Source organism: Girardinichthys multiradiatus, chromosome 7 (assembly GCF_021462225.1).
Source record: "Girardinichthys multiradiatus isolate DD_20200921_A chromosome 7, DD_fGirMul_XY1, whole genome shotgun sequence".
Lineage (NCBI taxonomy): Eukaryota > Metazoa > Chordata > Actinopteri > Cyprinodontiformes > Goodeidae > Girardinichthys > Girardinichthys multiradiatus.
In genome coordinates this window covers 27423226-27441431 of record NC_061800.1, presented here as the reverse complement: position 1 = coordinate 27441431, position 18206 = coordinate 27423226, and the positions used below count along the sequence as shown (strand labels likewise).

At 39.3% G+C, this 18206-nt stretch overlaps 3 protein-coding genes across 4 annotated transcripts in view; 2 read left to right on the top strand and 1 right to left on the bottom strand.

Moving 5' to 3' along the window:
* The window catches only part of osbpl6 (oxysterol binding protein-like 6), a 57919-nt gene extending 56501 nt beyond the window's left edge, over window positions 1-1418 (bottom strand). For both annotated transcript variants that reach the window (XM_047370987.1, XM_047370988.1), the window contains exon 1: window positions 1123-1418. The gene's annotated coding sequence lies outside the window, so the exon portion shown is untranslated. The remainder of the gene's footprint in view (window positions 1-1122) is intronic.
* A 2216-nt stretch (window positions 1419-3634) lies between these two features.
* On the top strand, window positions 3635-5013 carry LOC124871570 (cytochrome c iso-1/iso-2). The gene is made up of 3 exons (XM_047370986.1): window positions 3635-3791; window positions 4267-4443; window positions 4541-5013. The coding sequence occupies exons 2-3, from the start codon at window positions 4272-4274 to the stop codon at window positions 4684-4686; spliced, it is 318 nt and encodes a 105-aa protein (XP_047226942.1). The 5' UTR covers window positions 3635-3791; window positions 4267-4271; the 3' UTR covers window positions 4687-5013.
* Window positions 5014-6343: 1330 nt separating this feature from the next.
* Window positions 6344-18206, top strand: part of pde11a (phosphodiesterase 11a) — a 49642-nt gene continuing 37779 nt past the window's right edge. Inside the window, exons 1-2 of the mRNA XM_047369799.1 lie at window positions 6344-7456; window positions 9114-9272. Of these exons, the coding sequence (XP_047225755.1) occupies window positions 6665-7456; window positions 9114-9272 (951 nt within the window). The 5' untranslated portion in view covers window positions 6344-6664. The remainder of the gene's footprint in view (window positions 7457-9113; window positions 9273-18206) is intronic.

Below are 18206 nucleotides of genomic sequence, written 5' to 3'. Positions count from 1 at the left end.
TCTTTAACAAGCCAAACTAGAATAATGGATAATAGTTATAAGAAATAAGTTATATGTAATAAGCAGTTTGTGCAATAACTACTACATAATATAGAAAGTCATTCCATTTTTGCTTAAGTTTATCAAAATAAAAAGGATAAACATTATAGATAACAATATTACAACTGCAATAATCAGTATGTTGTATTATTTAGGCAGCAGAAGGAATGATTGTTGCTTAATGTTCCAAATAAAAACAGTTAGATCATGTTTGATATTTTGTCAGGACTTCTTTAATGTAGATACCGTGGCGTTTTAACTCAAGGTTACCATACTGTAAGAATCTCAAATATTATTGGCATGGAGGCAGCAGTTTTTACATCCTTCCACTCTGTCCAGAAGATCATGATCTGAACGGTATGGGAACACCTTAGCAATACATCAGGAAATCAATAATCACTGCCGATCAATGAAGCACCCATTCAAAGGGGGTGTTAGTTACAAACTATACAGATCCTTCGTTTCTCTCTGATCTTCTTTTGATTTGTGTGGTTGAGGGCGACCATGACTAACTGCAGTGTCACTGGCTGACCTTCAGTTAAAAAAGCAGGCTGGGTGATAGTGTTGGGTGAAACTTTTTTAATTAGCTGCCATCCAAAACACCGGCAACGGAATGAGTGGGGTTTGGGGGGTTATTGGTGAAACATAATGATCTTTACTATTTCATGAATAGATATGGGACCTGTGTAGGGAAATAAACACAGGACGCGGTAAAAAGGTGAACATAACAGTGACGCATCATCATTACATCATCAAAGTCAGTTTCTGAGTTGGTCGGTCGAGGTGGTTAGTTACTCCAATATACAAAGCATCCATGTTTTTATGGATCCTTGGTTGTGATGTTTGGATACATATTGGAGAAGTTTTGCCATCCCAGCAGCCGGCTAAATGAGAGGAGGCTATGTGGTCATGTCTGATCGGTCCTCGGTGATTCATTCGGGATGCAAAAACAATAGGATGAGAAGCTGGGTACCCAACCTGCAGCTCGTCATCCTAATTCCCCATAACACTGTCATTAACAAAACATAAGCAGTGCTGGTATTTAGGTTGTTATGGATCGGAGAGAAAAGCTTGCAGCCTTACCACAGATGCGCTGTGATGACCATGTCTCTACAGTTCTTGGCGCAGGAAACAATTGAGGGGGTCTTCCTTGATTGGGCAGAGATCCCCCGCAACCCGGAGACAACCTGCTCACATCGGGCTCTACGTGTATAATATAATTCTTCACATTATAAAGCTCTTGTGCTTTACGAAAGCAAAGAAAAAAACACTGTGGGAAGTCTAGAAAAAAGTGCTGTGTTAGTCCGTTTCCTTGAATGCGGGGCTGTGATGCTCAGCTCATCTCCCAACTGCACCCCGGTCGCTCCTCCCTGCAGCAAGATCGGGTTCAGGCGGGAATGAAAGCCCGGAATGGATCGAACACAGGCGGGCGGCGAGCGAGCGAGCACAAAAACACGGAGGTGGAGTCCTGAAAACCTTGGATTGGGTTGAGGTAAAAACCGCCTTGGAGAAGAATATTTGCGGTATACTGACAAGTCAGACTGTTTTAACCAATTATGCTGCTGTAATTATGAATAACTGTCAGTTTAGACCCAACAACGTAATGTGTCTGCGAAAACGTTTGAGATGAAGGAGAATTTTGTTTTTCAGCATTACTGTGAGTCCAAACAAACATCCAAATCAAAAGTATTACTCGACTAGAAGAAAATTTACGTTTTGGAATAACCTACCCAGAGTTCAGAACTATATTAACGAGTCTAAGTGGCTATTGGTGAAAAAGCTCTTTCACCTTTGGCAATTCCCCTTTGCACGTGGCTCAGGCTTCAGGCTCTGGCCACAATGTCTCAGGGAGGTATGGATTTAAAAGGTATGGGATGTAGGGAGGTGCTTTTAATATGCTTTAAAGTGAATAAAGAGACGTCATATTCAGAAACGGTGTGACGCCTGAAACATGAGCCAACTTGGTCAGAAGTCTTGCATAGCAATATGAACATCCTGCAGATGCTCCATGCCGCTCAGGCAGGTGGTTAATTAGTTACAATAATCAAGTCTTGATTAATTAAATGCATGAAAAGCAAGTTCCAGTTTTCAACGTGTAACAATGGAACCCAACTTTGCAATATTTCTAGCAAAAACATGAGCAAACCAAATGGAGAACATAAATGAAGTCAATGTATACCCCAAAGTCTCATAATGTATCAATGTTCACGCCTTCGACAAGAAAACAATTGTTGCACAGCTGCTGAATAGATAAAACCTCATGTTACATTTCTAAGTAGACAAGTAAAAAAAAGGATTCAGACTATCAGACTGACACCATTTAAATAATTTAATAGATAACATTTATTACGCTCCAAAATGCATTTTATAGGTTAGTATTGCAACCACATTTTGGAAACAATGAAATATACACAAAGAAGACAATTATTTGGCTCTGAAAAGGTGTTGTTGCCTAGCAGCAACTCTTAGCAACCATCCGTACAGCCATCAGAGAGGAACTGAGATACTTTGTCACTGTAGATTGCAGACAAGTGTCTTTTGTTTGGTGTGCTTGCAAAAAAAGAAAATGGATGTCAAAACAAAATATTTAGTTTTAAAGAGCATTGGAAGTCAATTGATGTTTTAATGGATGTCGGTAAAACAATTAGGAAAGTTACAGAACTATAAAATTCAAAATTCCTGGGTCATTTATGCCCCTCAGTTTACATTAAACCATGAAACACAAAATAAAACAACCAAAAAATGGGATACATTTTTTGGTTGTTGCCTACAGTTAGGGAAAAAATAAAGAATATGTTTCCTTCACATCATTAACACTGACTTGCTGTTTTTAGGAGGAAGGCACAGCCAACTGTGTAATCACAAATCCAGCAACAGCTACAGGCTCCCTAATATAAATATAAATAATATCATATAAATATTTCAATTTCATGTAACACTTTTACATCCATTTAACTGGAAACATTTAAAGGCACTTTCAGTATCTTACCTGCAGTAAATAGCATTCTTGCCTACCCCAGTTTACAGAAATAAAAATAATCATTCTTACTTTAGACTTGAGTTAATTGGTTTCCCACAACGTTAATATTACTAACAGTGAGATGAAACACAGCGTAAAACTAAGGCATTATTTTAAGTTAAATGTGCCACTGGTATGAATCATTTGAGGCTATAACATTCATTTTAGAAACAAATATACGAGCTAAGTTGAAATTTCTTCAAATAAAGTGTTCCAAAAAAATATCTTACAACTACTGATAATATTGAACTTCTGATGTCTGATGTAATCCTCAAACAAGTTTGAATTTTTCTTTCTTTCTTTCTTTCTTTCTTTCTTTCTTTCTTTCTTTCTTTCTTTCTTTCTTTCTTTCTTTCTTTCTTTCTTTCTTTCTTTCTTTCTTTCTTTCTTTCTAAACAAACAAAACTTCCCTGCCCGATTTATTTGGCCTCTTAAGTTTTTTTGTGGCACGTATTATGAGGTCTCATGGTGTTTCCTGGTTCGTAATGGTGCACTAAAGCACTTCATCAGCCAGTTCTGACAGTTTGACCTTGTTTTTTGACATTGTCTGGCTCGGATGATGAAATGTCAGCTGACTGATGACGTTTCATTCTGAGTAACTTTAAGATAAGGAAGCACGTTTTTTTTTTTTCTCAGCTGCACAGCCAACCGAGCCGGTAGAAGGACACAAGCCGGGAAGTTAGGGCTTACTTTCACAATCCACCTGATTTGGCGCTACAAAATAATCCAAAAGGTAAAACGAAGATCATTTAAACGCTGGGTTTTCTGGTTGTTGGTTTCTCTCCGTCCTGTCGAGTTTTGAGCTAAAGTTGCGAGTTAGATCTGGATTTGTCACTTCCTCCCTCCCACAACGTGGCCTAGTACCTTTTGTGAACCTTTTTCCTTAGAATAAAGTACATTTTAATCATATGCTGAAATGTATTGTTTTTGTATTTATGTTAGTTGTTGTTAAACTTAAGGTTTTTGTCCGTTTATGTTTTAAACTAAGAAGCTTTTTAAAAGAAATATATTTTGCTGTAGTTTTTGCTGGAGATCTGAATAATAAAAGGTTCGGTGCAGATTTGGCTTCATATTTGGAGCACTTCTATTAGTTTCGTTCTTTCATTTAATTAAGTCGTTTTGTAACAGGTACGATATCGCCCCCTAGTTGCCTATTAGGAACTTTCTTGTTAAACGAAAGCAAATTAAATGTTTGTTTTCCTTTCCAGAAACTATGAGTGGAGACATTGAGAAGGGAAAGAAGACATTTGTCCAAAAGTGTGCCCAGTGTCACACTGTAGAAAACGGTGGTAAGCATAAAACCGGACCTAACCTATGGGGCCTCTTTGGACGCCAAACAGGCCAGTCACCTGGCTATACTTACACAGATGCCAACAAAACCAAAGGTAATTACTGTATTATCTGAATAAGGATTGTTTTCATTTTGGAATCATGCTATTTGACTCTTTTATATCATGATTTGGCATTTTTCTGTGATTCAAGGCATTACATGGAATGAGGAGACTCTGATGATTTATCTGGAGAATCCAAAGAAATACATTCCTGGGACAAAGATGATCTTCGCTGGCATTAAAAAGAAGAACGAGCGTGCTGACCTTATAGCATATCTTAAATCAGCCACTTCGTAAACAGTACTTCCTCTGCACAGCTTTATCCGTCTTTGTGTCTTAAAATAAACAGCTCAGGGGACTGTTTCATTCTAAACTAAGGCAAAGCAGGAATCAATTACAGTGTTGATTAAGTTGTCATACTTGATGAAACTGCATGAAAAATGATCATTTCCTGTTTTAACAGGTATATTTTTCTAATATAGAATAATGAAATATAAAATAAATACTATGCGTGGAAATTTTAGGAACTGGGTTGGACCTCTTGCTGTTATCCATTGTTTTTTCTAAGCAATTATTTCTGTCTTTTTCTAATTGTGAGTTGAATAAAACTGACACTAAACCTAATTTTTGTGGTGTTTGTGTTGAGCTGAAGGCAAAGCTTTAGTGTTTATAGAGGACAGTTTAAGAGCTCTTTCTTGTCATTGTAGATCCTTTTTTTTTTATCAAGAAGAGACTCACCAGTCAACAATGCCGAAAAGCTGAAGGCCACAATTAAACATCTCAGAAGTGCTACAGGCTGATCGTCTCCATGCAATGCAGCAGTAATTTATGCAAAAACAATCCCTGACCAAGTATTATACAGTAGTAGGGCTGACTTTAAGTAGGCCAACATTTCTGCAGAAAAATCTTTGTACAGGTCTTAAAGTAAGGCATTAAAAATAAAGGAACAGACAAACATTACAAACAACAAATACATAGAATAACAGTAAATACTCTCATATTTTCATTCCCTGAGAAACTGGGTTTTGGTTTTCAGTCACAGCATATCATAATCATAAAATGAACAGACATATGCGATTGAAATATATGCGAGAGTATTGAATATTATTTACATATATATTCAATTATATAAACAAAATGTAGCTAAACGTTCCAATAAATATTCTAGGAAAAATACCTGTGGCTGGATGCCTTCAAAACCTGAGTAACTGATTAAAGCTACATCATCTGAGTAGTTAATATTAGAATACAAGTATATTGAATTGAGACTGCATCGAAATGAGAGAGAAACCCTGGAAAAACAGCGGCATTCAAAAGCGTCACCTAGAGCATCTGTGTTAAAACTCGCAGCGCAACAGCTGGAGTATTGCTCCCCCTGGCGTTCAGACGGCGCCTCTGCATCCTGCTTCAGTGGTAATAATTATTTCATTTTCTGACGTACTCGCTCTGCCAATAAACGTCGCTGTTACATAACATAATGAAATAAACCGCCGCAGATTAGAAATTTGCGAAAGTTAGGGATTTGTGAAAGAGATCCTGAATTACTCGGTTTTTCTATCTATCTATCTATCTATCTATCTATCTATCTATCTATCTATCTATCTATCTATCTATCTATCTATCTATCTATCTATCTATCTATCTATCTATCTATCTATCTGTACTTTAATAAAGCTTATTGCCAGTATTATCATTATGGACGTATGCATCTTTTGTTGTGCTTTATTAAATTAATTTATTAAAATTGTACTTAAAAGCCCCCAAATTGTTATCCATCAAGCTGTCGCCACTATCATACTTCGCCTCCGTAAGGGAGGGCAACTGGTTCAATGGGCCAGAGGGCCGATCGCTGAGGCAACCCTGAGCTCCCTGACTGTGTGACGAGGCGAGCATCAGCGGGAGCGAGCCAACCACAGCCCGCGTCATCTGCACAGGAGGACACAAACCACGGGAGTGCTCGGAACAGGGGCTGTATGAGATGTTTCGGATGCTCTCACTACTCTCACTTTTGCCTCTACGTTAGTTTGCGTTGATTATCTGTAATTAGGCAAGCGATGTGGAGGAAGATGCTGGTGCGCAAAAGGACTCTCCATCCCTCTCTGCACAGGGAAAGACCTGGATTTGCAGCTCCAGAGGTTTCCCCTGCATAGCGCATCGTGGAAGTTACATCTACACGATTCTCTTCTCTAAACCCTGTCGGGTAAATCCTCATAGATGGTATTTCTGTGCTCAGTTTCATGGCTTTGGTTCACTGAGGACCATCCAAAGCGAAGACATGGCAGTGTCAAATATGCTGTTCTCTGACGTTGAAAGTTTCCTGGACTCGCACCCCGACCTGTTCGAGGACTACCTGAACAGGAAGGGCAATTACTCCATGGTGGAGAAATGGCTGAAGAACCACCAGGCGAGCAAGGGTCCGGCGGCCGCGGCGCCCACCGCCGAGCCCCGGGAGGAGAAGGGCAATGCGTGCAAGGACAGCTGGGCGAGCAAGTGCGACGGTCTGCAACGGAGAGCGTCTCAGAAGGAGCTGCGCAAAACTTTCGCCAGGTCTAAGGCTATCAACGCGAACAGGACCTACGACGAGCATGTGAACTCCAGGGCGCAGGAGCCTCTTACCAGCATGAGGAGGAGAGCTCTGCTGAGGAAGGCGAGCTCCCTGCCCCCGACCACCGCGCACATCCTAAGCGCGCTGCTGGAGTCCAGAGTCAACATCCCCCAGTACCCGTCCACGGCCGTGGATTTTAAGTATTATCTCAAAGAACACAACGAGAGGGAGTTCTTCCTGGAACTCGTGAAAGACATATCCAACGACCTGGACCTGACCAGTCTCAGCTACAAAATCCTGGTGTTTGTTTGTATTATGGTGGATGCAGACCGGTGCTCCTTGTTTTTGGTGGAAGGGACGGGCAACAAGAAAACACTGGTGTCTAAATTCTTTGACGTGCACGCAGGTACCACAGTTTTACCCTCCATGAACTCGGATGAAGTTCAGGTTCCGTGGGGGAAAGGGATCATTGGTTATGTGGCTGAACATGGAGAGACGGTGAACATCCCTGACGCCTATCAGGTGCCTGGTCCTTTATTGTGAATAAATGCATGTGTGGCTTTCAGAAAGACGGAGAAAGGAAGACTTTCAATTTCCTTTCAGCTGCTAACTTTTTATTTCTCACATGTGATTTATAACAGGTCAAACAGTTGAGCCGTCTGAGACTGAAACAGCCACAAATTTCCTTTTATCTGAAAGACAAACACAAAGTAGCGCATAATTGTGAAGTGGAATCAAATATTACACGCTTTTCAACACAGTTTTTATTCAAAAAATAAATAAATAAATAAACAAACTGAGACATGCAACGTGCATATGTATTCACTCCCACTAAACCTAAATTTCCTAAAACCACATTTTATCAAAATTACTGTTACAGGTTATTTAGGATACCAGCTTTGCACATGAAATTTCTCCATGCTCTATTTTGCATAGAAGTTCTCACTCAGTCAGACTGGTTTTCATGTCTGGCCACAGATTCTCCACTGGATTCAGGTCTTGACTTTGACTGGGCCATTCTTACAAATGAATAACCTTTGATCTAAACGATTTCTTTTTAGCTCTTGCTGTATGTCCAGGGCGCTGCACGGTGGCACAGTTCGTAGCACTGTTGCCTTGCAGCAAGAAGGTCCTGGGTTTGACTCCCGGCCAGGGGTCTTTCTGCATGGAGTTTGCATGTTCTCCCCGTGCATGCGTGGGTTCTCACTGGGTACTCCGGCTTCCTCCCACAGTCAAAAGACATGCCTGTTAGGTTAATTGGTCTCTCTAAATTGCCCTTGGTTGTTTGTGTGTTGCCCTGCGATGGACTGGTGACCTGTCCACGGTGTACCCCGCCTCCTGCCCATAGACTGCTGGAGATAGGCACCAGCTTCCCCGCGACCCACTATGGTAGAAGCGGCATGTAAAATGACTGATGTCCTATTGAAAAGTGGTCCTTGGCCTCCTTCTTAATCATCTTGCAACTCTGATGACCCTGAATAAGCATCCTGCATCATGATGCTGCTACCGCCCAGGTGTTGTTGTTGGAACAGTGTGTTCAGGATGATTTGCTTTGTGAGTTTCTTTGTACATTGGCCAAAAGGTTTGATGTTGGTATCATCAGACCAGAGCACATGCTTGCTGTGTCCCTTACTTGATTCTTGGGGGCTTTTTTTCCTTCCACCCTTAAATAAAGTTCAGATTTGTGGAGTCCTGACTAATACCTGTCAAGTTGACAGATTCTTCCACCTAAACCAGGGGTGTCAAACTTCAGTCCTCAGTCAAGTTTTAGGGAGTGCTGTTAATGACCAAATTTTGCGATGCAGGTGTGTTGAAACAAAGAGACCTAAATTGTGGATTTCCGTAGCTTCTCCAGAGTTACCAGGGACCTTTAGCTGTTTCTCTGATTAATGCTGTTCTTGCCCAGCCCATGCTTTTTGTTTTTAGATGTTTTGTACAGTTTTCTGTGAGATTTCCAGAGCTTGGCACATTGTCTTATCACTTAATTATGCTTTCAGCTTCTCCACCTGACCTGTCTGCTGTGTTCCTTGGTCTTTATGATGCTATTTGTTTATTGATATTTTCTGCTATAACATGTTCTGATCCCCTGTCATCTCAAAGTTGCGGTAGGGGAATGCCTGCTTTTTAAAGCAAGTGCTTACAATGTGTGTTTATGAATTTACTGTGCCCTTGCTTGCAGGATCGCCGATTCAGTGATGAAATTGACAAGCTGACGGGTTACAAAACCAAGTCCCTCTTGTGCATGCCTATTCACAACAGCGATGGCGAGATCATTGGAGTCGCTCAGGCCATCAATAAGTCTTCAAGTGGGGAACGCTTCACTGAAGATGATGAGAAGGTAATTTTATAATTGCTGTTTTCGCCATTATGTTGCCTGGTTGTTTTTCTTTGATTGTAAATGTTTTTTTTGTATTTGTCCTACAGTTTTCCCTCTTGAAATTCCTTTTTCTTATTTCGATGGAAATATCTTTAGGACATTTTTAGATCAAAACATTTCCAAGTAGTATATAAATAGAACAGCTGGTTTGGAGTACACTGGTTGCAAGTAAGACTAAAATACCTCAGTACTCACACATCTTGTTGGTCTTCATGGTGTATCGTCTCCATCGTTTCTGATAAGTTATAAAATGGTAAAACCCCAGATTTTTATTGCTTACATCCTTGTGTTTTATTTAAAAAAGATGTTAAAAGAAGTGGCTTTTAATGTGTGTAATTATTATGGCCATACACTGGTGAAAGTGATTGATTCTCTGTAAAAAAGAATTAATTAAAGAAAGATGTTTTCTTGTTATATACCTAAGCGTTTCTAATAGACATTTTCTTAAAGTCATGTGAAAGACCATCAGTTAAAATCATGGACAGACTTTGGCACAAGAACCTAAAACTATTTTGGTAACTTTTGGTAATTCTAATGTCAGGGTTTGTATTCAGTCTGGAAACGTTTGGCAAAGTTTAGAATTTGTATTTTTGGAAAACAAAAAGATTCTGGAAAATCCATCCATCCATCCATCCATCCATCCATCCATCCATCCATCCATCCATCCATCCATCCATCCATCCAGCCATCCATCCAGCCATCCATCAATTCCATCCATCCATCCATGTTCCTTCCTTCTTTCCTTCATTCCTTCCTTCCTTCCTTCCTTCCTTTATCCCTTCCTTCCTCATGGTTTTTACTGGTTCTGTATTTTAAAGCCTGGGCTCTGTAAAAATATTTGATCTTTATGTATTTTTTTCTATTAATTAAGAAAATAATTAGCCTATTATATTACGTTTCAATTGAGATAGTGGTGAATTTTTACATGAAATATATACAGAAACTCATTAATAACTTTTATTTGTGCCCCATTGGGCAAATGACTCTGAGTATATAAACCTAAACAAGAATCATGAAATTATTTACAAAACACATCTTTTGTTAAACATCCTTACTGCCATCATGTTGCTCTGACTGGTGTTTGGTTTATTTCAATTAAATACAACGTATAATGTAATGAGACCCTCACCTGCCTCATTCAAAGAAACCTTTGACATGTTTGTATCTACCTCAAAACTGTTTGCTTTATAATGAAGGTGTTCCACAACTGATTATCCCAGAAGGGCACCTTATCATCTGGGTTAAACAGGTACTGACACTGATGCTTAACTACAGCCTCACAGAGCTCCAAGCAAGACTCCAGACTCTTAGTGTTGTTATTACTGCACAAAGAGAAGAATTACCCTGAAGTAATGCTCATACTTTGTGATTCATTTGTGGCATTTCAAGGATGTTACTCAGATTTTTTTAGACAAACACTGTGCATAGGGTTAGTGCATAGAAACAAACTACAAACTGTCATCATGTATTAATGTCAGTGTTGTAACACTTACGAGTTCACAGTAGCAGAGATGTAAAACAACTAAAAAAGGGATTTTTCTTTTTATTTTGTCCTCTCTTATGTTTTGTTCTGGTTTGTGACCTACATGCATGAAACATTTTATTCATTATTTTCTGTGCCTTAGCATCAGAGTCATGCTGTGATTCAGCGTGTTGTCTTTTTATGTTTGCAAAATTGTACAAACAAATAAGTAACCAATCAAATTAGCTCCAGGTCAATTCGGCACTCATTCATATTTGGTACCCACAGTTAAACCCAAAATCATCTGTTGAAGGACTGGAAGGTTGAAGACCTTCCAGACACCTTAAAAAATTAAACAAACAAAAAAAATCCATTGATTTTTGAGAAACGTTTTTGTAAAATGCCATTTTTAAAATTAATTTCATCCAATTTACTTTGACTATGCTGCTTCATCCTATTCAAGTCAAGTATGGTGGGTAGGTGCCTATAAGTAAGACAGTGGTAGAAGTTCATCCTGTAACTGGTGGGTTGCCGGTTCAAACCCCTGTTCTGTCTGTCTGAGTTGTGTCTTGGGCAAGACACTTTACCCTCCTTGCCTGCCGATGGTGGTCAGAGGACTCGATGATACCAATTTGATGGCAGCCTCACTTCTGTCAGTCTGCCCCAGGGCAGCTGTGGCTACAATGTAGCTTACCACTGTGTGAATGAATTGCTGGATGACTGATTGTAGTGCAAAGTGCTTTGGGATCTCTGGGGACTTGATAAAGTGCTATACAAGTGCAGACTATTTACCATACAACAAATGACTTCAATAAATATTAAAAACAAGAATTATTTGCTCAAGTTTTAATTTATTGTGTATTTTCTGAAATCCATCCAATATGTACTGTTAATTTTTTATTAAAAATGTCCTTTAGTAAGCAACCATATGCTTTTGTACCCATTAGTTAGCTTCTGGTAATTCTAGGCAGATATTTGGCCACTCTTCTTACCAAAAATGTCAAAGCTTAATCAGATTGGTTGTTTTCCTGATAGAATCAACTTTGAAATATTGTCCAGAAACTTTCAACAAGGTTAAGATTGGGTGCATTGTTAGCTTGCTTCATCCTTTCCAAAATTAGTTCTGTGTGTTTGAGAACAGGGAACACCCAGTTGTGTCCAAGTTGCAACACAAAGGCCAGCTAGACATTCATAAAATGGCAGATGCTCAATAACCAGTGTCGCTGTCCGTAATTAAGCGATTTGAACATCAGTGTGGATCAATAGGGTGCTGACCAAGACAAACACCTTAGCTCCAAAACTGACAAACTCTATACAGAATGCTCCTAGCTGAGATTTTAAAACAAGGATTTCTTGCTGTAGAATGGACGAATTGTCTTTAAAATCTCCTTTGTCTTTGAATAGAATACAATAGAATAGAATAGAATATCGTTAATTGCCATTGTCACTACAATAAAATTGTAAAAAGCTATCTGGTCGATGCATAAAAGAATAATTACTTTATGTAAAACATATTCTTGTGAAGCAGTAATCAAATACTTTTTGTCTGATAAACACATAAATTCCCTGTTCTAAGTTTCTGTGTAAAGTCTGCATGTAACAATTATGTGCCACTCAAACTATGGGAGTTTGACCAATTTATGTGTCTACCATGTGATACAGACAGACTTAATATCAAAACTTAGTGTCTGGGTTTCCTGGCTGGGTCACAGGAAGTCAGTATTCATTTTTTCCTTAGCAGTGTGTTCCAGGGGGCAAGAACACTGTGGTCACTGTGTGTGACACTAATATAAATCCCACCTTTGCTTTTCAGAATCTCACATTGGTTAACTTAAAATTTGACCTGACTGCAGAGTGGAACACCCATTGTGTCAAATATCACTGCACCATTTATGATTAATAACACCAGCAAAGTAAGATTCGTGGAAATAACTTTTGGAACAAAAGCTACACCAGCTTTCCATTGAGAGTTTGCACTGAAAGTCATGCAGAAACTTCTCAAAGAAATTGATTATTATTTAAATATGTGTTTATTTCAGTGATTTAACACTTAAAGCAAACAGAAAATTATATAGAATAATGAAGCCCCAAAATCAAGTTTCTTGGAAAATTAGAATATTACATAAGATAAAAAAAAAAAGGATTTTTAATGCAGAAATGTTATGTCATGGGCATGTTGTGGCCTACACAATCATGGGGAAGACTTCTGACTTCAAAGTTATCCAGGAAATAATCCTTAAAACCCTCCACAATGAGGGCAAGCCACTGAATATTACTGATAAAAAAAACAGCTGTTCCCAGGGTGTTATATTAATGGAAAGTTGAGTGGAAGGAAAAGCTTAGGTTGAAAAAGGGGCACAAAGGACAGAAATAACTCCAGTCTTCGAGGTTGTGAAACCAAGCCTATTCAACTGTTTAGGGGAGATTCATAGTGAGTGAACTGCAGCTGTGCCTGGTTGCTTTAGTATAATCAGAACATGAACCAAAAGTGAGGCAATGAATCCAAGTTGCTCGAGGTCCAATGTGAAGTTTCCCCAGTCACTGTTGATTTGAGGACCTGTGTCATCTGTGCAGTCATAGTGCAGTCATCTACCAGGAAAGTTTAGAGCACTTCATATATCCCTCTGCTTACAAGCTCAATGAAGCAGCCAATTTCATTTTCAAGCAGAACTTGGCCTGTCCAGGCTGCCACATTTACTTTTTATTGGTCTTATTGGTCCTGGTAATATTCAAATTTCCTGTGAAACAGTATTTCTATTTGCTGTAAGCCACATTCATCAAATCTAACAGAATTTGACTTGTCTTACTCAAATAAACCTTTTGATAATACACTAATTTACTGAGATGCACTTGTACAATTAATAACAGCAGTAAATTAGGAACAATGGTAAAGTTTAGGAATCATAGCCATTGCAGATGACTATGGAGTGTGGATCATGTTTGACTTAACTTTGACATAATTTTGTACAGAAACAAATCAATGACAGACATAAATGAATGCTTGTAATGTACAAATATAGGATTTTAGATTGGTGAGTTGGAATTACATGTCACCCTGAGACAGATAGTGTTCTGTGTATCAGAGGAACACATGTTAAGCCCATCAGCATGCCTGAATGGATGTAGCAGAAAGATGATGACAGGCTGATACACTGACTCGCTCTTTTGTTGCATGAGCACTCAAAAGGCAGAAAAGATTAAACATGAAAGGACAAAAGTAGCTGTGCTATTATTTTAGGGATTTTATTTCTCACACGTTCCTCTTTGTGTTACACACCAACAAAACATATAAAATAATACAAATGTGCAATCTATTGTTCATAGAAGAGGTTTTCTTTTCATAATTCCCTTGTTCTGAGAGTTTCCAACTGCATTAACATTACCCTAATGCCTTGGATGACTACTGCTGAATTAGTAATGAAATGCGATGGTAGCATCAGTGAACGCAGTGAGCGCCGTGCACAACACAGCTGCAGCTCTGCTTTTATGGAGAACCTTGAAATAAGAAAACAAATCATACTTTTTAAAGCATTAAATGATACAACAGTGGCAGATGTCGTTAAATTCTTAAATGAACCTTCATCAAAACCAATTTGTGCCTGAACTTCTGAGAAGATTTTTCATATTACATAGCTGCTTTTTACGTCTCATGCTGCCTTAATTGCATTTCTCTTGATACCCTACAGGATTTAGGAGCTTGGGGGAGTGGGAATAATTTGTAATTGCAGTATCTCATTTCTGTGGAGGAATACAGCTAACTGACCCTGTGCTGCTATGCGGCTGACAATATTATTTTGATTTGGATTGTGTTATTTTGTTTCTGCTTTGCATTACACATAAATGAATTATTCACAGGTAGACATTATCAGGAAGTATCTCTTTCTAAGATCCAAGTTCACTCATGTATATTGAATCTGCCAATACAATGTAAAGTCAGAGGGAGTCAACTGCAAAAAGCAGCCTCCCCATACGATTCTGCCTCATCTGGACTCCTTAGCCCCCTTCAAATTGGCTCAAAGTGAAATTACCACTTTTGCACAATTTACTGATGTAAATCTGCAGCAAAAGAACAGGGAACACAATTACTGCCAATGTTACATATTTTAGTGGATGGAGGATACTGGATGCAATAAAACAAATGTGTTCCTTATACAAACTGCCTAATATAACACAATTATTTATCTTTAATCAAGAGAGAATAGATCATAGATCAGCAGAGTATTTTGTGCAATGTATGCCACGGGTTGGTAAAAAGAAAGTTGTGTATTAATTGTACATATATAAGAAATCCTTGTCTATTTTCTTTTTCATATGATTTTCTTTATTTATATATATATATATATGTATACATACATTATCAAAAGTGAAATTTCTGTTTGGTGATCGAACTCCTCTTAGTGGGGCACCTGATATCCTTGGCCCTCGTTCTCCTCATTGCTCCTCCACTGTCAGGAATCTCAGAGTGTTTTAGGATAGTTCTTTTACATTTGAGAAGCAAATATCCACAGTTGTCAAGACCTGTTTCTATCAGTTACCTCAAACTCCCAGAGCTAAATCTTTGATTCCTCCTAAAGACCTCAAAACACTTGTCCCTGCTTTTATTTAATCTAGGTTAGACCACTGCAACTCCTTATATTTTGGACTTGAGAAATCGTCTCTCCATCGTATGCAGATAGTCCAGAACACTGCTGCACTGCTGTTGACGGGTACCAGTAGGCATGACCGCACCACTCCAGTTTTAGAGGATTTAAATTGGCTGCCTGTGCATTTTCGTATTGGTTTTAATAATCTTTTACTTATTTTTAAAATTTTAAACGGTTTGGCAACCAGTTATTTAACTGTTCTTCTGAACTTTTATAACCCAAAAAGAGCGCTGAGATTGTCTAGCTAGATGCTGTTAGTGGAGCCGACAGCCTAATTAAAGCGCAGAAGGGATCTGGTTTTTGCTGTGGCAGCTCCCAGTCTCTGGAACAAACTGCCCCCTGATATTCGTAGTCTTTACTGTCTTCTAAATCCCTCCTGAAAATTCATTTTTGCACATTGGCTTTTAACTCAAGTTCTGTTTGAGTTCCATCAGAGCAGTTAGGTTGTGATGTTTGTATAAATTAGCTTTCTTTTTTAGCTTATTTTTTATTGTATTTGTTGGTTTTATGACTGTTTTCTGAATTTATGTTGTTTATTACCTTCAATTTTTGGTTTTTAATATCTGTAAGCCATAATCATTAAAATTACAAGAGACAAAACTTGACATATTTCACCCTTTGTGCAATAATTCTACATAAAGTAGAGTTTTACTTTACTAAATGACAAAAAATATAAAACCTTTTCACGGTATTCAAATTTCACTGCATTTACCTAATTCCAGCCACCATACAGCAGAAGCAACCAGGAAACTAAACAGCAGGAAGACAGAGCAGGTGCAACTATTTAAAGAGAAAGAAAACACTAACTCAAACAAGTGAGGCTGAACCTCCCCACAACATTTTCCTTCATCTGTGTTCGGATCATTTGGGTCCAATCCAACAGAGTACATCATAGTCCTGTAGGCTTTACCATGTTTTCTAAAGCCAGCTGACCACCTTAAAACTCCCTTATTACTGTTGATTCTTGCTACTTGTTGTCAATCTTAATATTCTTTAAAAAAAACAACACTATTATTGTTGTAAATGATGGATGGTCTCCTGAGGGATCTCCTCCCAGACCTGGACTAAAGCATCCACCAACTCCTGGACAGTCTGTGGTGCAACGTGACGTTGGTGGATGGAGCGAGACATGATGTCCCAGATGTGCTCAATCGGATTCAGGTCTGGGGAACGGGCGGGCCAGTCCATAGCTTCAATGTCTTCATCTTGCAGGAACTGCTGACACATTCCAGCCACATGAGGTCTAGCATTGTCCTGCATTAGGAGGAACCCAGGGCCAACCGCACCAGCATATGGTCTCACAAGGAGTCTGAGGATCTCATCTCGGCCCTCCAAAGAAATGCCACCCCGCACCATTACTGACCCACTGCCAAACCAGTCATGCTGAAGGATGTTGCAGGCAGCAGATCACTCTCCACGGTGTCTCCAGACTCTGTCACGTCTGTCACATGTGCTCAGTGTGAACCTGCTTTCATCTGTGAAGAGCACAGGGCACCAGTGGCGAATTTGCCAATCCTGGTGTTCTCTCGCAAATGCCAAGCGTCCTGCACGGTGTTGGGCTGTGAGCACAACCCCCATTTGTGGACGTCGGGCCCTCATACCATCCTCATGGAGTCGGTTTCTAACCGTTTGTGCAGACACATGCACATTTATGGCCTGCTGGAGGTCATTTTTCAGGGCTCTGGCAGTGCTCCTCCTGTTCCTCCTTGCACAAAGGCGGAGGTAGCGGTCCTGCTGCTGGGTTGTTGCCCTCCTACGGCCTCCTCCATGTCTCCTGGTGTACTGGCCTGTCCCCTGGTAGCGCCTCCAGGCTCTGGACACTACGTCGACAGACACAGCAAACCTTCTTGCCACAGCTTGCATTGATGTGCCATCCTGGATAAGCTGCACTACCTGAGCCACTTGTGTGGGTTGTAGAGTCTCATGCTACCACGAGTGTGAAAGCACCACCAACATTCAAAAGTGACCAAAACATCAGCCAGAAAGCATAGGTACTGAGAAGTGGTCTGTGGTCTCCACCTGCAGAACCACTCCTTTATTGAGTGTGTTTTGCTAATCGCCAAAGATTTCCCCCTGTTGTCTATTCCATTTGAACAACATCATGTGAAATTGATTGTCAATCAGTGTTGCTTCCTAAGTGGACAGTTTGATTTCACAGAAGTTTGATTTACTTGGAGTTATATTATGTTGTTTAAGTGTTCCATTTATTTTTTTGACCAGTGTAGATTAGCTATATATACATGAGCATTGTGATTTTTTTCTCACTTAACTGCATTTGTTTGTTTTCCTTTGATTCTTTTGGTAGCAACAGTCGTTTATTTATGCATCACATACTTATGTTGCTGTCGGACTTGATACATAAAGGTGCAGTCTTCTAAGCACGGATGTTTTGCTCCAGCTGACAATGTTTTCATTTAGAGCAGTTAGCTAAAGTGCTTTGCTCAGATTAACATGTTTACTTTCAGTTTTGATTTGACCCCTATGATGTTCTGTTTTTTTGACATACAATGCTATTAAAAAGTATTCTCCCGCTTACACATTTAGTCAATTTTTACTTGTTTTCTCTTAGTTAAGTGTTACAGACCATTAAACAAATTTTAATATCAGACAAAGATAACCTGGGGAAAAACAAAATGCATTTTGTAGCGATTAATGATTTCATTAATTCAGGGAAAAAGCTGTCAGATAAAGCTTTTGGTGTGGCTTGAACAAAGTCTGGACTTTGATTAGGATGCTGTGGCATGACCTTGAACAGGCTGATACAGGGTACACCCTGGACAGGTTGGCAGT